The sequence below is a fragment of the Notolabrus celidotus genome, chromosome 10 (assembly GCF_009762535.1).
Source record: "Notolabrus celidotus isolate fNotCel1 chromosome 10, fNotCel1.pri, whole genome shotgun sequence".
Taxonomy (NCBI): Eukaryota; Metazoa; Chordata; class Actinopteri; order Labriformes; family Labridae; genus Notolabrus; species Notolabrus celidotus.
The window spans coordinates 13,345,865-13,372,135 of record NC_048281.1 but is presented as its reverse complement, the minus strand read 5'-3'; the positions used below and the strand labels follow the sequence as shown (position 1 = coordinate 13,372,135).

At 43.0% G+C, this 26,271-nt stretch overlaps 1 protein-coding gene across 1 annotated transcript in view; it reads left to right on the top strand.

Moving 5' to 3' along the window:
• LOC117819722 (anosmin-1) overlaps positions 1-26,271 on the top strand; it is a 49,913-nt gene that overhangs the window by 10,991 nt on the left and 12,651 nt on the right. Inside the window, exons 3-8 of the mRNA XM_034693152.1 lie at positions 15,510-15,572; positions 15,886-16,108; positions 21,659-21,843; positions 22,196-22,325; positions 24,228-24,433; positions 26,089-26,233. Coding sequence (XP_034549043.1) covers positions 15,510-15,572; positions 15,886-16,108; positions 21,659-21,843; positions 22,196-22,325; positions 24,228-24,433; positions 26,089-26,233 — 952 coding nt within the window. The remainder of the gene's footprint in view (positions 1-15,509; positions 15,573-15,885; positions 16,109-21,658; positions 21,844-22,195; positions 22,326-24,227; positions 24,434-26,088; positions 26,234-26,271) is intronic.

The following is a 26,271-nucleotide window of genomic DNA, read 5'->3' as shown; positions in this document are numbered from 1 at the left end:
TGTAAGAATCTTAAAGCTGATGTACTTAGTAGATGTGGGCTTATCAATTTATTCCAGCGTCAGTCAAAGCTGCTGCGCCATGCAGATAAATCCCACAGATTGTGTGTGACAGTTTCAGGATGTTTGAGAACCAGACAGCTTTTTTTAACCTTTGACTCTGAGATATATTCTCCAGCAGAGTGATACTTTGGATTTCCAGACTGCACATGTATTTGAAATATAAAGGCCGCCTTCTTCTGGCCCTCCTGTTTGTTTTTTGACAAACCCAAAAGTCCTCCTCACCCAGCCTGCCTAGATTTGCCCTCTCTTTGTGAAGTCTTTGTTCTCAGCTTTTGAAATGCATATAAAAGAGAAATCAATCATCACTTTCAGTAGATAGAACAAGTTATGACGGAGTTAATAGGGCTTCACATTATTCCTCAGTCAGTGTGTGCCACAAGTTGAAGCTACAGAGAAGACCAGCTGGGGTAGAGGGGCTGTTAGTGGAGGCTGGAGAGGCCAAGTAGGATTAGTGAATTTCAAGTGTTTCAGAGACTCAAATAAACAAGTGGAGATAGTGTTGGAATGTGACTGCAGCGTGGGATTAGCGCAGATTTGCTCCCTTTGGACGGCGTGTCATGTTTTACATGTTGTTGGCCTACATCGAGACACAATCTGCAGGTCTCATTTCATTTGGGATGATGGTGATTAAGGCTGAGACGGCTTGAGTGGTCACTGAAAGGATGAGCCAGAGAGGGCGGCATCCATTTTATCCTGTTCAGTATCTCTGTTGTCGCTACACTAAGTTATAAATTGAACTCAGCAACTCCATAATATTGTTGTCCCAGAGCGTGATTTCAAAGTTGGCAGTATGGCGTTGAGAGGAAGGCGTGCAAACACATAAGTGGAGATCCACATAGACATACACTCAGAGATGCACAAACACACAGTGTTGTTCTGCCCTGCCAGCTCTAACGCTAGACATTGCCACCATCTTCCCCCCATTAAGCCTCTGATTCTACCTTCAATGGCAAAATTGGAGGCCGATTGACTTCTTCCAATGATTCCCCCTCTGTGTGGACACTTTGAAATATCTCCCCTTGATTCAGCAATGTGCAAGAGAATGACATTTGTTAGCATGTTATTTTGGGCATCAATGACTTTTTACATCGTTTCCCAATACAAAGATTGGTGGTTCGATCCCCAGCTCCTGAGGTTGACATGTCCTGGGCAAGACACTCAACTCTGCAATGCTCCCAGTGGCATATCCAGTGGCTTGTGACTGTGTGTGAATTGGACTAGTTAGTTTTGATGGGCACTTTGAATAGAACCCTTTGCCATCAGTGTATGAATGTGTGTGTGTGAATGGATGAATGTGACATGTGGAACAAAGGCGCTTTGAGTGATCTGTATAAATGCAGTCTATTTACCATTTGGCATGAAACTGAGGGTAGAGCCTTGGTTTAATTATCGCATAGAGCCAGACTCCAGGTAATTGCATTTGGAGTGCCAGCAGAAGCAACAATTTTTGACCGTTTTGGAGTGTTTGTGGGAAGGGCTTGAGTTTATTTGCTTTATGTTGTATTTTGCACCAAGTCAATGGAACCAATTAGTGGAACTTTTTTTCATGGACCAAAGAAAGCATGCTGGTGAGAATATTGACAAACTCTGGAGAAAAGAATCGATTAATCCAACTGGAAAAGCGGACTGTTTACTTCATCGAACAAACCACATGTCCGGAACTTGTTCCCCAATTCATCCCTCAATAGTTTTCTTTTTTTTTTGGGGGGGGGGGGGGGGGGTGGGCTTGCATTTTTGCCTTTATCGATAGGACAGCTGAAGAGAGAGGGTGTGGAGGGTAGAGAGTGGGAAAGACATGTAGAATATGGTTGTGGCCTGTGAGTCAAGCCAGCGACTGCTGTAACAAGGACTACAGCGACTGTACATGGGGCGCATGCCTAAACCTAAAAAGGGTTTTTATTTTTTTATTGAAATTTGCAGAGTGCATAGCGTAAGAAACTGATGAGAAAGGGTAAGGAATGGCAATTTCAGCGACCTGAATGCTGGAATTGAGCTTGAGCCACCCACTTCGAGGACTAGCCTCTGCACATGGGGTCCACGATTTAACCGCTTAAAATCCTAGTTGCCCCCAAGACGCATTTTCAGTATCTTTTCCTCACCCGAAAAGAGGGGTGCTCTTATACACGAGTGCAACCACTATGCCAGTGTTAAATGCAGAGAGAGGTATTTTATTGTGTTATGGTGGTTTACCCCAGAGATGGCACTAAAAGAGGCTAGCAATAGCTTTGCGTCACAGAGAATTCTTGGTACGTGGCAAGATAACTAGGCTGGCAGGGTCAAGACTTCTCAAATTAAGACAACAGTGGGAGAGACTGTGAATTTGTCCTCACATCAGTCAAAGTTACAATTGGCTGAGCTCCTTACAGGTAGCTAGCAGGATCACAAATTAGACATGGGGTAAAATAGAGCTGCACAGCTGCATGTAATTGCACATTGTAGACTTTGCTGAATGCAATGGAAATTGTCACGCAGGACGACAGTTCGAACGTACTTCCCTCAAAGAGACCACCAAACAGATTGCGTCTTATATATCGATGCAACCTGTATTCCAGATTAAAATAATTTAGTTTTGTCACCGCATACAGTTAAAATAAATGAGCTCAGGCTAGGGAAGTTATGTCATCATTTGATACTGTGCATCTTGCATTACTGAAGTGTTCATAGTGATGGAGGAAATACACTAAATCATGTTTGGGGCAGATCTGATCTCATTTTCAGAGAACAGCACAGAGGGTTTGACTTTCCCATGCCACGTCAGAGCCGGCCTCTTTATCATCCATCTGACCCCACATGATGGATACATCCTGTTGAGTCTAATTGTCATGAAATGTAAACTGAGCCCAGAGGTAGGTGATAACTGCGGCTCCAGTTACAGCCACTGTAATTTTGACTCTTGAACAACATGAGATGCCAAAGGACCTGTAAGAGAAGGAGCCCTCTCCGAGGAGGAGGTTGGGGGGTGTCTGGGTGAAACTTCAGAGTCATTAACTATTAAGTGAACTCCGATTGCATTCCACAGCAGACAAAGCACAATCCTGGCTAAGCTGTGTGGGCTTTTTGCTCATAAATAAGGCAGGCACCTCTGATTGTGGGCTAAATGTATAATTCATGCACTGCCCCTCCTGCTCCTCCTCCTTTTTCTTCTCACTTTCTGCCAAGCTCTTCCTTTTCAGCCTCTTTGTTGTCTGCGCCCTCAACTGCATTTAAATTAATAATTAAAGTGATGCTCAAAGAATGTCTGTGACACCACCTGCTAGGTTACTCACCGTCTCCCAGCTTTGCTTTGAGAAACAAAACAGAAAGTCTTGTACAGTATACGTTTCAGCTCACCCCACAGGAGCTGGAGAGCTACAGTGTTTTAGTTGGTTGTAAACGCAGAGGAATTATGACACTGGCAACATTCACAGTGTGTGTAAAACACTTTGAGATGTGGAAAATGTGCCATTACTCATGTTGGAGTAATTTGAAGAAGTCTGCGCAGTTAAACTTTAAGATGATAATTCTGAGCAGACATGTTCAAAACCACAGTGAATTTTTTTGCATTTCTCAGGTGATGCAGGATATTGCTTCCTCAGACCTGCTATTAAAGAGTCATAAAACAGATGTATTAATAGCAGGGATCTATTATCAATCAATCCTTTACTACTTCTCACTTACAGGATGCCAAATCACCACAAAAGCTACCTTAAGACTGGACCATAGTCTTTGTAATATTATTGAGAGAAAGCTAACATTATAAATCAATAGATCAGATATTGTCTTACGGCATTAAAGCCTCTGGAAGTGGAAGTGGTGGAACTGGACTTCCATTGGCGAGGATTTCCTTTTCTATACGCTGTCATATTTCACAGTTCGTTACGCAACTTTAAAAGCAAGAACAGATTTGGTGTTGAGAAAAGACATTATAGATCAGAGAACTTGCTGCTCTTGCATTCAGGTATCTGTCAGGAGAGATTATTTAAAGCTAAAGCTGTGGTTGGGTGACCACTGAAGGGTTGTTGAATGCATCACAGAGCTCTGTACTCACCACACTCGCCATTTTTTCTGCAAAGAGTCAAAGCCTGTGGAAATGCTAGTAGATGATACAGATAGGACTAAAAAGTGAAGTGTTCCCACACAGACAATACGTGGCTGGCAGCAGAAGTATATTTTCGTCAATGAAAGTAAAATGACGACCATTTTTACGTTTTTAAAATTCAGCAATTTATATGATCTCTCATGGCTCGCCACCTTGGCACCTGACACATGCTCTGCTGCTGGAGTTCAGAGAGAGAAGGAGAGCGAGAGAGAGTGCGTCCGTTCTGTCATCGATTGATTGAGGTGTACCATAAACTGTATAAATAATGGACGTAGTGTCCGAGATGTCACCCATCTGTTCCTAAACGCTGTTTTGAAGCCAATCGACGGCGGCAGCCATATTGGAAATGCGGAACTCAGCCAGGCAGAGTGTGACGTATCAGGGCAAAGTTTGAGCCTCCTAGCCAACAGCTACATGTTCACGTCCGGGAGTCAGGTCAGTCAAAAAAACTTGTAATCTTAATATCTTCTGAACCGTTGCGTTGGAAAAAAATTCACCCCCCCATACAGTGTGTGTCGATAGAGAAATGAGCTACGTAGAGCCAAGCCGTTTTTTGAAACAGGCTGTAAACATGTTTATTAATGCTGCAAACATCGTCTTTATTGAATTGGTGTCTATGTGGTTTCCGGTGTTTCTGCAGCCAGCCCCAAGCAGATTCTCGATGAATTGCAGTTTATAACACTTACGTGCAGGTGATTGCCAGCCAACACATGGATCACCTGTTACGATAACTGAATATTGAGCAAAAGACTTCTAATGCGAGTTGTGATTTTAGCATCTTCATGAAAATCATTGCTGATGAAAATTGTCAAAAGATCAGATGCGCACAGAAAGGGAAACTGTTGGAGGAGGGGCAGGACAAGCTGCTGTGTTTCTAAACAGAGGATGGCTGTCAGTGTGATGCATTTTTTTAGAGAGGGGATAACAAAACCTAGAGTAAGTAAGATGAGCAAAGTCAAGTTGCAAACAGCCATCTGCTAAATGGGTCAAGAAAGCATAAATAAAGAAATATAATTCAAATCTATGCTGATGATAATTTATGATAATATTATTATAGCAGTTAAAGTTAAGCAAGTCTAAAGCAGCAGACAGTCTGTCCTTGTGTCAAATGTCCACACATTATGGATAGTTGGACCTTCAGGGAGACAGAGGACACAAACACTTTCACAGTGAGGGAAAATAAACACTTGAAATGTTGTCTGTTGTAGCTCTGAATACAGAAGTTCTCATGTGTAGCTGAGTTTGCAGATGCTTATGTAATTCCAGTGTTGAACCCCCACCCCTGCATCTGCTGCCGTATAACTTTATCCAAGTCTACCCCCTAAAACATCAGAGCAAAACTTTGTATGAATATTTAAGATGCACTGACATAGCACAGACTGAGCTTAAGTTGCAGGAAAAAGAACATCAACATCGGCTGGGAATAAGTCCAGCAGCTCTAATTTAATTACATTTTCACCCATTTTTCTTCCTGATAAGTGTGGCAGTTAGATAAGCAGCCTTCTGCTCATTGGAAAACCTCATTTCATATTTATCAGCACCCATGTGAGCATGCTGCGTATAGAGTTGCAGACTCACATCTCCTGTCAGCCCGCTGTTAATCTTTGTGATCTACCTGACTGTCTGCTCGGCGTGCACCTGTGCTGATTTACAGCGGTGCAGAAACTGAATCCACGATATCTCTAGGACTTAGCGGGACAAAAGGTCGAGTGAGGTTGAGGAAATAATGTGTCTAGACTTCATAACGGCTCAGGATGGAGATATCTTCTTCCTGATTTATTCGCTATATTTTTGCAGTTCTTTCAAACTTAACGGCACGTCAGAGACATATTAGAAAGCCTCTCCAGCATATGACTTTACACTCATTCTGACACGGCTCCAGCACTTGATGAAATATGTTACAGCCTGGTTAACCTGTACTTCCAGTCTCTGTAGGCATTATCCAAGAGAGGACTATAGAAATTTGGATATACTAAAGAGTTTTTGTCTTAATAAATGGCATAAATTTCAGATGGAAGTCTTGCTGAATGGGAATTGTGTAAAGCAGCTTGAAGCCTTTGCCATGAATATAAATGGAGAAAACAGAAGCTCATGTCTGTGGTTCTCAGTGGCTTACCACTGAGAGCTGAGGGTGAGAAGGAATGATTGACAAACGCAAAGGTTCAATATCTTGTACAAGCTTTTTTATGCACAACTATGAAATAATCTCTCGATAATAGATTTCTTTTTTTAGATATATAAGTCAAGATTGCCAAACTACTCTCGTTCCAGCTTCTGAAAACCAAAAATGATTTTTTTTTGGCAGTAAAATGAACATCTTTTGATTATTGGTGTTTGATCACAGCCTTTGAGAAAGTACAACACACATGTTTAGATATTTTTAAATCTTTAAGAACAAAGTAAAGAGTTGAAGTCCTACTTCTAAGCTTACTTTGTTCAGCTTTGACTCCCTCTGTGGTTGTGGTTTCACAACACTGGTGACATTTTTCCCATTCTGTTCTGTCTTCATAGCTAATTGTAATATTGGCAGTAGATGAGTGCATGCAACACTTTCTGCATGGATGGTGATTGTAACTGGCATCTTGAGCCCTCAAAAGGGTATGAAGTATGAACCTCTCCCAGCCAGCATCAATTGTAACATTGAGCAACTGCATAGAAATAATCTAGTCCTTTGATAACATTTTAAGGGATGGTGGGGGGTGTTAGTGCAGATGTGAAAGCCATGGTGATACTGTTGTTTGTGTGTCCCAAATCTGTTAAACCTTTTCTCCACTTCAACCAAATTTAGAGTATCTGGATCCCACAACTGCCAAGATTTCACAAAACTCAAATCTAGGCTTCATAATGTCTCCTGAGAACGGTTCTTGTTTCTTAAACAGTCTGAGTTTGGCATGTTTCATTACGCGACTTTTCATACTTGTGCAATTGTCTTACAATAGACACAAAACATGTGTCAGTGACATCACCTGTGCTGTGTGTTTGGCTATAGGCTTGGAAAACACACATCCATGAAGGAAAAAAAAAAACTTGGAGGCTCCAGAAACATGGGCTCATAACATTGTTGGCAAATGAAAGTGCACTGGCCATGTTTGCGAAAGATATATCACATGATAAAAAGCTTGTTCTTTGTCTGCACTGCAACATAAGCCTGGTGTTTTCACATTTATCTACTTTGGGGAAAGCTTTGGAAAACATCCATATTCTGAGTAAGATCAGGCTGGCTTAGTGCATGATGGAAGGCCAACGCAGGGAGAAAAGATGAGTTTTCAAATTTATCTGGATTAGAGAGGACATGGTCTGAGAGAGAGAGAGAGAGAGAGAGAGAGAGAGAGAGAGAGAGAGAGAGAGAGAGAGAGAGAGAGAGACTGAAAGGCAGATAAAAACTGAGAAGAACCAGGGGAAGTCAAGGGGAGACGACAGCCAAATAAAAGTGAAATAGAGTGAGAAGTGAGTGAGTACCTGGAGTAAGTGCCCGCTTCAATAGAGGGGAGAGCACAGCCCGGTGGCGTGCGACTGGATGGGTCGATAGATATGAGCAGAGGGCTGAAAGCTGCTGGAATAATTGAGTCCGGTCACCAGGAGTGTGAAAAGCGCGGGGGCAGCAGAAAACAGCCATAACTCAATGAGATTGGAGGTGAGATTTACAATGTGTATGATCAACAACGGAGATTCCTCCATATCTGACTCGACCAGAGAAGCAGATGGCAGCTGCTCCATCCCGAGGGACCGCAAAGGCACCTTGTAAATATCTGTTGGCACCACCCGGGCTTTACACTGACGGTCAGGGTTGCAATCGATGTGCTCAGGTCCCAGATGTCATCTCTAAGCTTTTGGTTTCATAGACAAAAAACAAAGCGGGGAAGCCTGTGCTTTTGTCACATACACAGACAGCACAGATACCTACAAGCATTTGACCATGTCATTTATTTAAAATAGAACAGGATTAGCTTTTCATTCAAATCTTCTGATACCAATGGAGCTAATCTTCTTTGGTCAAGTTGGGGGCTAAAATGCTGTCATAATGTAAGTGCTCTTTTCCAGGTTTAAGGCACATAATTTAGGGGTATTCGGGAATAGTGTTTTATTTTACTTGGTCTATATTAATCAGAACTGAGAAGACAATCTCATCTTGTGGAAAATCTGTCCATATTTCAGGTTAAAACATTCAGTTGATTAGGAAAATACATTCAGCTAAAGTGAAAAAGATGCTAGTGTTCATGCATGAGCACAATACACCACCACATGCCTCACGTTATTCCCAGGACAGGATGGCATCTCAGGGCATTAAACAGGATTGCCTCATGGACTGGCCTGCCTGCTCACATGATCTCAACCCGACTGAGAACTTATGGTCAATAATAAAGAAGATAATTTACAGTAATGGCAAGAAATACAGCTCAAAAGAGCATCTTTGGAAAGCCATACAAGGTACAGCTCACAGAGTCAGCAGAGAAGTCACCAGAAACCTCACTAAATCAGTTTACCAGTGACCTCTGACCCTCACTGAAAGAAAAGGAGGTTATTTCGGACATTTGAGAAACACTTAGGATTTGAAATGTTTTAAAGACTTTAACAGTTTTATTTTGTATACAAATGTAAAGAAAACTGTTGTTTTTGTTGAAGTTTGAATACAGTTGTAGTAAATATTATTATTTTCAATCAATAGAACATTTAAAATGGTGCCTAGTTTTTAATTTTCACAAGTTATATGCTCTTATCATCAACTTGCATAATAATTTGGCATACTCATTTCTGCAGATTCTGCATTTATTTAAAAATACAGCCGAAAAGCATCATTTTAACCACACAGTTGAATAAATATATTCACTATCTGACTTCCTAACAAATTTGAAAACGACTGTTAACATAGTTTTTAAAATATTCACAAAAATGCAACTTACATAATAATTTGTAACACGGTGTATTCCACAGCTGATACAGCTTTTAAGCTAACATTCCAATAGCTAGTGGTAAAATGCTAACAGTACTTGCTGTTGCCAGCAAGGTGTGCTGATTACTTTGAAACACCGTCCCTTTGGATGCTTATTAGCAGTAGTCTTAACGGTGCAGTCATGAAACTATAAAATACACTGACCAACTCCCTACATTTATCTGACTGTCAAACTGAAACACAGCAGCACAACGCTAACTAGCTTTTAAGAATGATGTCAGAAGAAAATGGGCCCAGAGTGAATATGGAGAGAGCAAAATCTCTCCTCCATCTGTATGAGTTACAGCCCATGTTTTATTTTGTATACACTGTGTTTTGTTAAGCCTGGGGCACTGCGGACTGGTAGCAGTTCATGCTTCATTAACTAAAACTAAACACTTTTTTCATTGTATATGTTATTCCAGTCCCTCACTCGGGCCAGTAAGCATTTCAATGATGGGTGGAGATGTTGATGAACCATGCTCCAATGATGGAGAAAAGCAGTCTATACTGCCCCCCTCCTCCTCCTCCTCCTCATCTTACCCCCTCCATTTCCTCTCCACCTCGTCCCAGCCATGACAAAGTGAAGATGGGCTGTGGCATTGGCTGCCAGTCAGCCTGACTCTCTCATCGGCCCCACAGAATGCCTTTAGGGGTCCCCCAGAGTAACAACTGCTGCATTTTATTACAGCGTGAAATGGGGAGTGAAAGAGCGCTATGGATGCTCCTACTTAGCCATGCAGAATGTGTCACTATTGGGTACGAAGATAAGGGGACAAAGGGGAAATCAGACGCTGAAGTTCTTTTGTCAAGACTAACTGCTCAAGTCTATAGAAAACAACTCGTGCTCTTGTTTACATCCCAGAAGAAAACCATTTGTTTCTTTTTGGGTGAAATTTGTCCAGAAATATGTTAACATCTCATAGGATAATGACATGCATTCCTTATGCTATTCAAACAGATGGTGGCTGGGTTGCCAAGAGGAGAGATTTGCTTGAGGGAGACAAAGCCGTTGGCACCCAAACCCAGCAGATACACTATGTCCAGCTCAATTATATTCTCCACTCCAGTTCCATGGTGTGTTTTCACAGATTGTACCTCAGAGTCAAACTCTGGAATTGCTATTGACAGTGCTAGACGTGCAAAAGTTTTAGGCTTCCAGTCCTTTATGGGGAAACTTAACTGTTGGATCACAAATATCTCCTGATGTGACACAAAATAAAGTTTCTTTGATTGTTTGAAGTAGTTTAATAATTGATTTGATTTTGTAATCAACAATTAAGCACTAAAAGGTTTACCTGCAAAGATCAGTGCAACAAATGTTTTGAATTTCTCTGCTCCAGATCCATGGTATATTTTTGCAGATCACATCTCAGAGTCAAACGCTGGAAAAATTTGAGGCTTCCAATCTTAAACCATTATTACTGACTGTTTGACCACAGATGTCTCCTTATAGGATACCGTTACTGGAACAATGAAACTTTTATGTGCCATTCATTGACAGGAGACGTAGTGGTGTTATGAACAATTTTGGGTTATAACTAGTGTTTTTGTGATATCTATACCACTGTCAATATTGGGTTCAATCAGTGTTGGGCAAGTAACTGAAAATGATTAATTAGTCACAATTACTAGTTACTGAGTTACTTAAAGTATTTAGTATCTTGGGAAAGTCACCAAAGCGCCACTTCTTCTTGCTTCAATACTCTAATTGATATTCCCTGCCTCTTCTATCATCACCATTTTGCTTATTGGTCCTCTGAAAGCAGCAGACTCAGTAGCTGATATGGGAAGCATGTCCTCAGCCCAACTTTACATACCTTTAAATCCATCTGTTTAGTCCTCCCTGGCTTTCAGATTGTGGAGCTGGTGATGATTTATGATGAAGCCTTGACTGTTTGGATGGAGCGGCGCCTCCTCGGTCTGCGGAGCTAGCGTAAGCTGCACATGGGTCATCGCTGTTTGCAGTGTGTTGTTTGGTTAGATGCTTTGTGAGATTAGAATTACTCATCTTGGTGGTGGACAAAGTTTTCCTTCTTGCACATTGATGCTACTATGCTAACTTGTGAACTTACTTAGGGACTTTGTATCGGCCAACACTCAAGTCTTGTTTACAGGATTTGGTTTAGGTAAGGCAAAATTGTATCGTAACACCTTTTCCTCACTGGGATCCATTCAATGTACTCTCTTGACATAGTATATATCTTAACATGAAGCCATTAAAGGAGTATTTTTGTCTGTTGTGTAAGCATTTTTCATTGTGACATTAATTTCAGCTAAAATGCTGACTTGCAAAGGTAAATGCAACAAATGTTCCAAACTTCTACATTGATGAGATTGTCTTTCAGATTTTTATTGGGTGGAGGCTTAATCCTAATACAAAAAATTGCACAAGAGCTCATAGAAACTATATTTTTGGCATTCACCCATGCATCTTTTTGTGTTCCAACATCAGTGCAATGCTTTAGATTTATCACCAAACTGTGTAAATAAGAATCAGGGCTCTTGATTGATGAGAGCACCTTTGTAATTAAATCCAGCCGTCCCATTTGCTTTGGCAAGACATCTGTCGTCAGCCCTCCTCTTCCCTCCTTAAATGTCAGGTTGTGGGTGTGGCTGGGGAGAATCGCTGACAGATTGTCAGTTTTCAGCACACCTGCAGGGAGCTCATTCTGCCTCCACACAAACACTTATCTCTTTAAAGAGTCCCGTTTATGATATAACTGCAAAGTGAGAAGAAAGAACGGAGCTGATACAATAAACCTCTGTTAGCATTCAGAAGTTTTGTTTGTTGGAAACTTTCACCCAAAAGAGAGAGGAGGAAAAAAAAAAAGGAAAATCTGAGACTCGGGGGGGTGAGACTACACTAAACACACAGCCAGCATTCTGATCTGTGTTGCAATATCTTTGGTACGCCATGTGCTGTGTTAATTCATGCTCCATGGTCTGCAATCTTGAGGTAGCAATGACTCTTATTTTCACTTGGGATTGTGGTGAGCCGGAAAGAAAAAGAAAAGGGTCGTCCTCAAGAAAAGCCAAAGGAATGCATTCACCCCATGCACACGGGATCTTTCAATGAGTAAAATGAGCTTGATCCCCCGGCTTATGTGTGTATGTTCAGTGATTTGTTGAAGGGATTTGGGGGCTTTAACATGTGCGTCTACGGGCAGAATGTCCTTTAGACGCTGGTGCAGCACACACTTATTGCTTCATCACCTCGCCGTTCCAGCGGGGGGCTTATGCAAAGCTGGGATGCTGAAGTTGCTGCTACTGCTGCTCCCTCAGAGGACTCAATTGAGAACAGAAAAAATGATGTAAGGTCACAACATTATTAATAGCAAATGATGATGGAACTGCGCAGACGCTCTGGACGATGATGCATAACTTGGACCATGCAATTGAGCTCATATGTCATCTTAAACCTCGGAGGTGTTGCGGCGGTTTCACCTGATCAGCTCTGTAGAAACCAGATTAGTTTCTTTTGGAGCTCTTAGCTGTCATAACTCCCTGCAAGGTGTCCAATTTTCCTCCTGGCACTCAATATTTTATATCACCACTAGAGAGGTATCTATATTACTATGAAGTAATTAAGAAAATACCTCCTTGCACAGCTTCCCTCATTCTCTGGAGCCAGCTGTGCAACGCTCAACAGTGTCTGCAACGGGCTTCTCCACCACCCGAGACGAGGGTAGCTGGCAGGCGGGTGCGCGGCCCTGATTGCTGCATGTTCCAGAAGCAAGGTTTATGTTTCATCATGCGCCCGTCCACCGCACTCCATAAAAAGCAAATAAACGTTTCACTGGCAATGGCATAATAATGACAGAGTGGGCTAATGAGCAAATTAAAGTCGTAAATTCAATCCTTGCCCTTGACTGAGCTGTGAGAATTCTTACATCAACTCTGTGTTTAATACACCCTCTACAGAAGGAGCTGTCCATAGACTGTAGATGTAAGTGGGTTTAACCACTTGAAGGTTGCCTGTTTGTTTGCCCACCTTTTGAAGCCCAGATTTTAACATTTTAGCCGATGCCATCTTGGTTTTTGGTGCAAGAGGTGACTGAATAAGCAGCTGCCTTACACAGAGTTATCCTAGTGATGGTTTGGCTTTCAACTGGGCGAGTATGCGCGTCGTGCATTGACCTGACCTACAATTATGTATAACAAGTAGTTTCCATAAAAGCTGATAAGATAAAAGTCTGGTGTAAGCAGATAGTTTTATCTTAGTCAAAAGTAGCAAAAGTTTAGCACAACATCACTCAAAATTAAAAGGAAAAATTAAGTAAAAACTATTTGATTGAAAAAAATCGATATTAAGAGTTGAAATATCGATATTATATTGGAGGTCAATGCTGTATCAATATTGCAACATTTGTACCCTTCAGCAGTCTTTATCCCTGATTTCAGTTTGAAACAACATCTAAATATGAGGGATGAGTTAGGATTTTCGATTATTCATTGGTCGTTTGATATAAAGATCTAATAGTTAATGTGACCGTTAGCTCCTCTTTAAAATTTAGTTTTACTAGCCCCTGGTTGTAATGCAGTACAACTGCCTGACAGTGGTTGTAGGACATCTGCAAGCTGTCCTCTTCTTGTCATTAAATAAAAAAAAACTCCCACAAGGATATGAAATATTCAAGTTATATTCAAATAATCTGCAAATAGTTGGAAGTGACTATGGAGCAGTATTTTTGCTTGAAATGCCCATCCCTACTAAACATCATGCTGAACAAATAAAACTTGAATCAAGGGACAGAGTTCATAAACTCAACAGGACACTGGCTGTGTCCAAAACTACATACTGTTCTATAATTCGTATATAACTCATACAGTTGTGTCTTTGCAAGAAATGCCAAGGTGTCACGTGATTGGCTGGGATTTCTAAGTATGAGACAGGAACTGACTTCAAACAATACAATTTCAGCCAGCCAGCAACAAATAGGGTTCAAATGTAAGTAATATGTTATGTGCTTAAGATTATATTCCGCTAACTATGTTGCTATGTAAGTAACAAACATTTTAGTATTATTGTTGAATTCTATTAACGGCCTGATAGGTGTGCTAGCTTAGCCAGCATAGCTCAGACCGGAAATATTTGATTGATGATGCAGAGATGTCGTACTTTATTGTGTTGTAAACGGCACACAAACTGGCAAGCTAGTTGCAGTACATACTGTTCAGTAGTACGCTAGCATGTGGTATGGACAAAGTCATTGTTGATTGGTGTAGTAAATCAGAAGGAGGTTAAATTTCCTATCTGGTTCTATAGGATCAGACTTTGCAACCAGAGTCTCCCCCTGGCCATTAGAAGAATGCAGGTTTAAGGCTGTACTGCACCTAATTTACCACCACATGACCTTTTTCTCTCACTCTAACCGAAAGAGGACCTCTGCTGATGGCAGATCTCCATATCTGCTCCATCATATCCCATTGACCAACAAACCAGGCTTTCCCAGATGAAGAATGTGCTCTGATGTGTTGAAAATCTACTGCCGGGCCTTGTCTTAAGACTGAAGCCGGTGCAGGAGTCTAAATTAAATGGAGTTGAATGAGTGACTCTGGCAGGCCTCTGGTTGGTGTGGTTTGGGCAGCTCCCAGTGAAGCACAGAAGCAGCCTGGCAGGCTTTTGACTGTTTGACTGAGCTGCTCCTCTCCTTCACACCAGCTTCAGACGCCTCTAAGACCCTAGCTCCTTCATTCCCATCACATTCCTGTTTCCTGCGGCATCATCTGCCTGATTCTATCGGACACGCATGGACTTTTTGTATTACATTTCGTTCGCTTTTATCGAATTTGATTCTTTCAGGGGGTGGTTGTTGTGCTTAAAGTGAAAGAAGTTTGACTAGATTGGTAAACTTTAATTTCTAAATGTTATCATCCCATTACGTTTGGCAGGGTGACTCTGAGCTGCTGAAGTTTCTCTTTTATCCGAAGCCTGTGCCAAACATTCGGCGAATTTGTTCCACGTATTATAAAAAGGGAAACCCAAGAACATTAAACCAACTGTGTCATTTATTTAGCGCTCTCTGTAAAAAGAAAGCGAGTTTGGTGCCAGTGTCAGAGTGTATCAGGCCCAGGCATGAGCTGGAAGATCGTGAGGCGGAGACCGTACGGGAGGCTTGCAGTGTTTAGGCATGAAGAAGGAAATCTGCCAGGGCAAACCAAAATCCAAGCATCAGTAGATTTCACAGCGCAAGGGTGTGACTGTAGACTCTTCTTTGTCCTGTGTTTGCTTTTGTAAAAGACTGTGTAGGATTTTTAAAGCAACCAAGGGCATCTCTAACAAAAAGAGGTGTGACCGCTCATGCTCGTAGGGAAGTGGATGAGTGAGGTGTCAGCTCAGAAAGCACCATCTCCACTGCAACAGTAGTGGCAGCAGCAGTGGCAGCTCTTTGATGTGGCTTCCTCTTTGAAGAACTGACACCCTTCTCCTTTTCACAGTGCCTGGAGCCCTGCAAGGAATCCTGGGACCTGAAGGAAAACCAGTGCCAGGATTTATGCGAGGTATGTCTCTACCCACATATGCCGAGGTTGCCTCAGATTGGAGTGTTTGAGCTGCTCATGCTTAATGGGAAAATTCAATGAGGGGAAAGTTTTAGAGGGGTGTGAAGTAAGTCTTTCTGCACTGTAGCAACATTGAATCAAAGCTGTTTCATGTGCTCACCGCTGCTCTGAGTCATAAGCTGAAATGTAAACAAGACAATCCCTGTTAGCTCACAGAGCGGCCTGTTTGCAGCCAGACAGGTCGCTCTTAAAAAAAGTAACCTGACATATATTTTTCCTCTCTCCTCCTCCTTTTCCTCCTCTTTCTTCTCAGCCCCTCTTCCCCAAGAAGCACTATGAGTGCCTCACTAGCTGTGAGTTCCTGAAGTCCGTAGAAGGAGTGAAGCAAGGTGACTGTCCGGCGCCGGAGAAGGCCAGCGGCTTCGCGGCAGCCTGCGTGGAGAGCTGCGAGGAGGATGGAGAGTGCTCGGCTGTCAAGAAGTGCTGCTCAAACGGCTGCGGCCACACCTGTCAAATGCCCAAGAATCTATACAAAGGTAAAACTAAAAGTGGAACCTGCATCACGAAATAAAAATTTGTAGCCACAGATTGTTCTTTAAAGTTATAATCCTTAGGATTTGATTTGGGGTCACCTGCGATCACTGTTGGTAAAATACTACTTTGATGAATGATTCTACAAATACTCTTCAACAGTGCAACCAAGTAAATGCATTTGATTTATTGTGGTAGCTCTCTGTATAACTGCAGGGCACAATTGGAGTTGTTAGTTACTTTGCTGAGAGTTTGAGGCATGCGGCTGCTTCATGGTAAGAGCCTCCTGAGATTCACCGGTCGATTTCTTTCAATTTGAAGCAGGAAAAGAAGCAAATGCAGGAAAAGAAGACTCTGCAACAATGAAAACAGGAAGATAATATCAGAGTGTCATATAGTATCGGCTCCTGACAGACACCGGCACATCTGCAAATAATGTGCCATGCACCGATTTTAGTAGACAGTGCTGATTAGTATTTATTTCAGTCACACGCCCATTTAGTGGCTGGCCCGGGTCCAATTCCATCCATTCCCCCTTTCTCTCACCCAGTTTTCTGCTCTATCCATGGCCCTGTACTGTCTAAATAAAGGTGTAAAAGTGCAAAAATATAACTATGAAAAAAAAGACATCATCAGCGTAGAAGTTTGACACCATCACTAAAAATGAATGCAGACATGCAGTTTGTAAGAAATGTTCCAGTGACGTTCCAAAATGAGGGAGTTCAACATTTAAATCAACACTTGCATCAAATTTCATTGGTCATATGCAAAACAGACACAGAAAATCATAAGAAGTCATGTAAAAAAAAAATCTTTAATTGAATTGGCTGTTGGCTAGATTTTTATTTTAGGATCAATGTCAGACCTGATTTTCACAATCAGTGCATCTCTTTTGATTTACTGTTCCTGGAAGCAATAAGTGTTGGATCTACTAGCTCCGTTTACATTGTCACATAAGGGCACGATATGTACGCCCCTGTAACATTTCACCTTCAGGGTAAATGTCGTGATGGCGGGACCAAGTTGTCCTGATGCTTTGGCAGCATCAGAGATAATAACAGAAGCGAGACAGGGTCACTGTGAATCGACCAGTCAGGCGGAGCAGAACACTGCTGAGAGTGTGTTCATGTCTGAGTGTGTATGTGAAACTCCAACTGTTTGTTTACACACACACACACACACACACACACACACACACACACACACACACACACACACACACACACACACATACACACACACACACACACACACACACACACACACACACACACATACACACACACACACACACACACACACACATACACACACACACACACACACACACACACACACACACACACACACATACACACGCACACACACACACACACACAGAGGCACCCATACTGTTACAGGATCAATGTGAAAGAACAAAGGCCTAATGATGGCAGAGCTGTGATGGCAGTGTAAAAAAGCGAATGTTGCAGCTCCCTTTGGCATTACAGAGCTTTAAAGAGAGCCTTTGTACAGACTTGAAGTTCACATAGCTTTGTTTTCAGCCACAGCCAACTGCTTCATCAGCAAAAAAGCTTGAAAAGCCCACTGTACACTACCTGCCCAGCACCAAACAGCACTTAATTGCACTGGTCTCTCCCTCAGGACCAAAGCAGACTTTAAAGAAAAGGGATCTTTTGGGCGCTGGCAGTCGGTACAGCAGGCGCCCCATGTACAGAGGCTACACTTGTTGTAGGAATGACTCCCATGACATGATTTGGTTAAAAGCCCCAAAAATAAGCTCAAAGAAAGAACAAAGAGTGGATTTTAAACTTGCATTAATCATTGGGGCAGAGGCAAAACTCTGAATTGGTTGCTATGTTGTGCTATAAACAAGCAACTGCTAGCTAACAAGTCCACTATGTCATCTTCAAAAGAGATGACATGTCCATCTTGTGCTGGAAAAATTTTCCCAAATGGAAAATGCTGTGTCATTTTTGATGATAAATAGTGTTTGAAACATTATTCTATAATATTAATAGTTATAGGAAGTCTGAAGTTTCTAAGGGAGCCAACACAAACTGGGTCGTACAAAGCGTTTTAATATTGGATTATGTGATAATGTAGTTTAATCGTCCATGTCCTTAACGACTCACCTCCTCGTTTAATTATTTCTTATAATGTTTCCATGAGGGACCAAATTAACCGAGTTCATCAGCTGGATCATGAGTATTTCCTCCGTCTCTTTTCATCCTGTTCCGTTTTGTGACGTTTATTGACGTCATGTTTTAACGTGATTAACTGTTGCCATTTGCAGTATTTTTCATAATTGTGTCGAATCTATTAATCCCTCTCCGTCAAACATTAATTTTAAATCTCAGTGACGCAAATTGCAGATTACCTCGAATTATTTTTGGCAGCTCGCTCGGAATCATAAATCTTTATTCCATCCCTGTGTATTGAACTTCACCCTCGCATCCCTCATGCTGTTTCTGGCGTCAGCTGGCACACATCTCCAGTCTTAAATTTGCTGAATGAGCTTCAGGCCTTCGCAGACACAGATGCACCCAAAAGTCTTTGCTCCAGTGAAACAGTTTAATAGCGCTGCCCAGGGCGGTCAACGATCTGAGGGTGCTGAGTCGTTATGTGAGCGAACCAAGAGCCTCTGAACTCCGAGATGGGAGCTGGAACTACATTATATACACTATCAGAGTGCAATTTCTGGCAGCCTGAGGCCATAACAAAGTTTGAGGAGATGTTGAATTGAGAGCAGAGGAAGGAGATGAGTCTAAATCAAGCTGTGAAGCGCAGCAGTGGTAACTGCGTGTGCTTTGAATCACGCTGCAGTGATTGTAAGCGTGCTTCACCCTGTGTACAGTTTGTGATTTTTAAGTCTGAGCTCGTTTAGATTTGATTTGGAAACATCCTGAGGGACTTCATGGTGGATGTCATGCTCAAAAGGTGAACCGTACATGAATCAGGAGAGGAAAGATGAAAGCAAGCGTAACTTTAAAAAAAATCTCAATACAGTGACCCGGTGAATGAAAACCATCCGTCGCACTCAGAGACCTTCAAAATCAAGCAGACGACCTGCTGATTTAGTCCAAACACTGAGCTCATGACGGGACGCCATCAGCGCTACACTTACCCTGAATTACACTCAGCATTTTGGTGAGAGTCCACATGGGATTCCTGTACCGGTGCTCAGTGTTAAAGGTCTAATTAGCTGCTCATGGCTTGGAGAGCGTAATTGTTTCTGTGTGTGCGAAAGTGTGTATGCAGTCCTCGCCATGATGAGCTGTGATGCTGGAAGCCATTAGCAAACACAAGCGAGAAATGGAGCGTTTCCCCCCGCTGAGATCACTCTCAGATGTGCGTGTGTTTGTGTGTGTGTGTGTGTGTGTGTGTGTGTGTGTGTGTGTGTGTGTGTGTGTGTGTGTGTGTGTGTGTGTGTGTCTTCAGGTTAGGGTCCCCAGCCAATGTGTATGTCCCTGATATAGAGAGAAAGTTCCAGTGTTCAGGGTCTCTGAGAAACTGGACCCCTGCTGGGCTTTTGATGTGCCACAAGCTTTTTTCTTTTTCTACTCCAGTGGAGCCTGATGCTGTTTCTGCTATGTAATGATGATTTAAAGTTATATTGCGGAGGTGCACCTCTGATAAAACATGCTGTGCTAAATAAAAATAGATGTCCTGTCAGGCTCTTTTACTTTGTTTACTTTTACATAGTTCTCCCTCGTTCCTAGATTTCCTTTATTACTTGAAAAAACAGACCCACATGTAATCCAACGTGACTTGTTTTGTGTGTTTACTGATCAAAAGTAGCACACAGTTCTCCTGTATAACAAAAACAAAAGTACAAAGAAGAATATGTGAGAACCGGATGTGTCAGAATGAATTTAACTCCAGCAAGGGTTATATTAACGTTGTCAAAACAAGTCTGACACAAAATCTGTCCATCAGCTCATCCCAAGTTTACGGTAAGCCCTCGCGCTGCAATCCCAATATTTGTAGTGATTTCCTCAACCTGTAATTAGAGCTGTCATTATGATGGTATGTGCGTGAGTATTGAGAATTATATTCCTTGAGCGTAATTGTTGGCATGATGCAGACATGAATGGGAGCCACACTTTTTGATGGTGCTGCAGCAGCAGTTACATCACGGTGCGGAGAGCTTGTGTGGCCATTGACAAATGAATGCTGTATGATTCTTGGACCGAACCTGACCTGAAAGTTATCTTTGGAAAGAACACGCTGAGAGGATTCAGTGCCCTCCTACATATTGCGGAAGAGAAGGTTGTGTGTATGTTAGAGTGTGTGTGTGTGTGTGTGTGTGTGTGTGTGTGTGTGTGTGTGTGTGTGTGTGTGTGTGTGTGTGTGTGTGTGTGTGTGTGTGTGTGTGTGTGTGTGTGTGTGTGTGTGTGTGTGTGTGTGTGTGTGTGTGTGTGTGGTTTTTGCTTTACAGATGAGCTAAGACAGAGGGAGAAGAGGAATGCTGTGGTTGCGCTGTGTTCGTTGTTGCGCAGGAAATGTGACACATTTGTTCACACACACACACACAACGACACACAACGACACACACAAACACTTGACTGTGGAGCTGTGAAACCACAGCACAATGACCCCCAGCTGTTAGCATGCAGAAAGCTGTTATCAGCGACACAAAACAAAGTACTGGCTCCATATGCGTGTGGCTCAGAGACCCTCCTCCATCCTCCAGCGTTTTATATGCATCCATCAATCACATTTACACGCCCTGCATGAAGACTGAATAGAAATATAAGTAGATCAAGCACTCTGCATACAAAACACACTCTTGATTATGTTGTTTACAGACATGAGGTGCGGTAGCCTTGAGCGCGTGTTGATGCTGCGTTGAAATGCGGCGTGGCGGTGGCTGCGACAGAGGTCCGATGTAATGGTCTGGAGTGCGGGGTGATTTATTGAGAACTGTGGGATGGATTCAGCCTTCTCCTGTACTTCCAAACTTGCTTTTCCAATCTCCATCTCATTATCACTGTGCCCAACGCTCAATCAACAACTCACTACGTCTCCCCGGCAATAAATCCACTTGAGAGAGTCAGCCTGACTTGGCGGAGCTTTGGCCCAGTCTTGCACTTAATAAATCTCTAATTTATTGCACATGGCCACATCAGGGAGGCTGTATGCAAAGTGCAACCATGCAAATGAACTGTACACATTGTGTGTACGCTCGCACTGGTGTGTTTTGTGTCTGAAAGAGAGAAAGACGTCATGCGCAGTCTCACATAGCTTGATGCAAACTATGTGTATCATCACTAAGAGGCGCAGCTACCAAAACACATCACTCCGGCCAGGAAATCTCACAATGTGTCACGGCAGAGAGATGAGGCTGTTGATCCACAGCATGTATTAAATCTATTGCAGTGAGGTCATGTCTCATTTTCAAATCTATCTGTCCGGATCTGATGGTGTCATTTATCTTTCCATAGAAGAAGAAAGGGGGAAAAACAAATATCATGTTGAGTTCACTACAATGTTCCATAAAGTGCCGGTATTAACTCCTGTCACGGCATCATCTTCCGTGCTTGTACTTTTAGGAGTCCCTCTGAAGCCGAGGAAGGAGCTGGTGTTTTTGGAGCAGCCGTCGGGGCAGCTGGAGATCCGCTGGTCATCCAAGTTCAACATTTCCGTGGAGCCTGTTCTCTATGTGGTGCAGCGCCGCTGGAATTATGGCATCCACCCGAGCGAGGACGATGCTACAGAGTGGGAGACTGTGTCTCAGGTAGGAAACTACACACCACAATCCTGACGCATGAGATGATTTTTGTCGTAAAACACATCAAATGTCTTCATGTGAGTGATTCCTCTGATCAGACATTTGTGATTTGCGTCACTGAGACACTCCAGCGTCACATGTCCCAGCATGCCACACGCTACATCTGTGAAAGTGCTGCGCCGCGCTGATAGACTGTTGCACACGGTTGCAAATTCCTCGCACTCACGGTGTCTTTGAAAGTTTGAGCAAAGAGAAACACACAGATGACTGATGTGGCAGCAAACTCACATGGGGCTGTGACCCTGAGTGAACCCTGACCCCCTGTGGTTTAACCCCCACCCATCTGTCCCCCCTTTAGACTGCAGAGGAGCGCGTCCAACTGGCTGACATCAGAGCCAGCAGATGGTACCAGTTCAGAGTGGCTGCAGTCAACGTCCACGGGACCCGCGGCTTCACTGCGCCCAGCAAACACTTCCGCTCCTCCAGAGGTCTGTGTGTGTGCATGTGTGTGTGTGTGTGCTTGTGTGGCCTTTCTTTGTGACTTAGTTCCTGTTTGACACCCACCGCCCTCCATTTGTTATGGTTAAGACCTTGGAACAGGTGGAAACTCTGGGAGAGAGTCTTAAAACCTGATTTGACATTTTATCTGCACAAACTGAGCATGTGTGCTGTTCTTCTATTTTGTACCTCCATATTCCCAAGATATATATTTCAGTTAAACTAAAGCATGTGATTTATAAATACTCATCTAAGTTTCCATACATTAATGCAGCGAGCTAAGTGGACAGCTAATTCATGACCATGCCAAGTAGAACGGGAGTAACGAGGAGGGACTGTGCGCGCTGAACATTTCTCTTCTCTGTTGCAACCAGATCTTCATTTCTGCCTTCAAAGCCGGGGCTTCCCCCTCTTTACAGCCATATAAAATGTAATACGTCTGAATTAGTCAGGATATTGCAGGTTTCAAATGAATGCAAGTGTTGTCTTGCTTCCAGAAGGGGAGTGACGTAACTGAGACGCGCTTCAGATCTCCGCCACAGATTAGCGGGCGAGCGAGCTCTGATGGCATCTCCTGTGTCACTGCACTTTTAGACTCCTCTGCCCTGAGCTCTCAGTGCTGAATGACACTAAATCACTGTGTTGTGCTGCAGATGGCATTTGTTAAAGCCATGGCCAATTGTTGTGCGGTTCCCAAGGATTAAAGGTTTTGCGAGTTTAATATTGTGTCTGGATTGAGTATGATCCAGATCAGATACAGTGTGTTTGCTCGGCGTGTAGAGGCGGAGTAATGAGTCGGCCTGTTTAGACTCATGCAGCTCTGGTTTGAGGATTTCTAAATGCTATAATCTTTTCACCCCTGCTTGACTAAACTTTTGATATTTACTCTTTAATATATATGAAGTTGTTTAGCCGAGAAAACTTGGCAGACATCTTGAGTACTTTTCATTTTCTGCCAGATACTGTAAAATCTGTGCCAGATCCAAAATGTACAAAGTGCTTGCTGGTGTGTGTTTTGACCCGTCTTGTCAATCCTCCGTCATGCATCTGCTCCCCTGAGCGTTCTGGACGGCTGTCAGACTCAACCAGACACCAGGTGGGAAAGGGATTCTGCTGCAGGGATGGAAAGCGATCTCCAATCAGGCCAATCAGTGCCAGATCGCTGATAGATTGATGGGAGCTGTCATGGATTTGATGAGCTCCTGGCCGCTCTGTCATGCCATTGTTATTTACACAGCCCGGCCGTTTCATCTGATTGCAATTTTGCACTACTACACTTTTTAAGGGCAATTTGTAAGAACTGACTGCTTATTTATCTTAGATCAGCTGGTGTGGGGAACCGATGTGTCTGGTTGTGTGTTTTTGAGGTTGGATTCGATGTGTTTCAGGTGGGAGAGGGCAGGAAAGAGCCTGTGACGCGACTCATTTTCTCGTTATTCCCTCGTGGTTTGGCGTCTGGCATCAGCAGCCAGCAGTATTCTGGGTCACAGCACATACGCATTGGTTCAGAACCAGCTTTAATGTGGACATACACACACGTTATTCAGAGTACAGGAATGTTGAGTGTGGAGCCAAAGTGAGCAGCATGTGTTTGTTAACCCCTGACCTGAGCTCTCGGTCCTGCTGATCGCTGTCATGGACGTGACATGACACCTGTCATAACATGTCACGGCAGATTGTCAATGGTGGACTAATTACTTTACACAGTGTCCCCCTCCTCTACCTCAGTGCACTGATGAAAGCTGTCTCTCTTGTTATACATTTAACCTGAAATGTTACTCGCAGGAAAATCCAAAATCTGTCACCAAAAGCGGTCTTTCTCCTCCTCTCTAAATGTCTGCACATGTACCAAAACCTCATGCCTGCTGACTGTGTCTCCTCTACGTTCTCAGATCCCTCAGCCCCTCCCACCCCAGCCAGCCTGCGAGTCACCAACGTGACGCAGGGCGAAGAAGGCCTGATCACAGCCCGTCTCAACTGGACCCTGCCGGAGGAGCCCGACATCCCTGTGCACCACTACAAAGTGTTCTGGAGCTGGACGGTGCCCACCAAGTCTATGGTGCCATCCAAGAAGAAAAGGAGAAAGACCACCAACGGGGTAATCTTCTCACCCTGTCTCAGTGATCTGTCTCTTTTCTTTCCCCCTCTCTTAAGAGTCTGGTCCAGGATTCTCTCAGCATCTTCTTCTCTTGAACGACACATCACTGTAACTCTCCACATGGGCCTGCGAGGGGAAAAACGGATAAACATGGAATAGGAGTTGCATTTATTTACATATACTTTCGAGGCTGTAAATCACGCTCTGGTTTATACAATGTGTTCCTGATGAAAGAAGCATTGAGTGCACTCTGTGATAAATAGCCCTATTATAGTGATAAATCAAGCTCCAAAAGACTGCTTCTTAAGTATCTCAATTTGAACTGTTGAAGCTTATTTTTGCAGTTAGTATAATGGAGCTTCGGTTTTATGTTAAATGCAGCTATGTTTGTGGATTTAATTGTCTTATTTTTAACCTCAATAGCTTGAAAGTCAAGTGGTTACATAACAACCGCAAACATCGCCTTTATCATGGATGCTCAGCCTGTTTATGTAACTAACAGAGACTAAAACAGGACAGAGCTGCGAAAAATGACACATTAATGTTCTTTAAAAATTACACACATGTCATATTCAAAGGAAAAATACGATTGATTTCTACTGTTAATGTTAAGGAGCGGTTTCATTTGCATATTTGGAGTAATTTCAACTATTTGGTCCAGGCAGAATGAAAAGTTTTCACAGCCTTTTGTCTGCGCTCTCACATTCACAAAGACCCCATTTTTGGATCACAAAAGAAGGATAAACACAGTTTTGTTATGAAAGCTTGAACAAACAGGCTCACAAAAACTTCCTGACTTGGAAAACCTTGCAGACTAATATTTTATTAGTGCTGCAAATTGTTTCTTTTGCACCCACATAAGATACAAAATGACTCGTTGGTGTATCCAGACATTTCCTCTTGTCACATGTTGCAGCAATTGATCCACAAGAACACAGACACTGAGTTGATGAAGTAGAGAAATGATACGACGAGATCATTGTCTTTTCTCATAAATCAAACTCTGACATACCAAATTTATTCGATCATGGGTATGATAAGTTTTGTGAGACATTTTCACAATATTTTTTAGTCAAATCAGACCTTTTTGTTTCATACTCCTGGATGTTTTCTGTGAGAGCATTTCATTAGAGACCTGAGTGTAAAGACAGATAGTCTAGACGGTTCGCACTCACCTCCACAGTCTTCTCCTGAATTAGTTTATGAAATGCACAGCAGATGTGTCACAGAGGAGATAGAGGTGGGAGACACAAGACACCTATTGACACATGTACCACTGGTTTCCACTTTGGCACCTCGGGGCTTTGAAAGCGCCTGCTGGTAGAGGAATGTCAAAACAGGCACAGTCAATAACAAGAACTCATCAAGCTCCTGCTGATGGAGGAATGCTGCAAGTCAAACACAGTGAGGAAGCCCTGGGAGGCTCTGATAACACAGCTCCCTCACAGGGCCCTGAAGGCTATCTCCTCGCCACGATACCTTCCACAGCGCCACATGTGTTCTCAATAAGCAGGGCTTTCCCACAGGCCCGTGTCGGTCCAGGCCGGGCTGAGCTGGGACCGTGACTGGGACGGTGACAAGGCTTTGAAAGGAGCCCTCAAGTGACAGCGTGGTGAGGTACAAAATGCCAATGTGTGTGTTTTGTGTTGTCTTAGGCTCAGAGCTGGGTGGACCTGGAGGGGCTGCAACAGAACAGCAGTTATACTGTGGAGCTGCAGGCGGTGACGTACTGGGGACAGGTGCGTCTGAAGAGCTCCAAGGCTTCTCTGCACTTCAACACCAACCAGAATAATGACTCAGGTGAGCCTTAGTGCTTGTCCTCTTTATTTTGGTCTCTC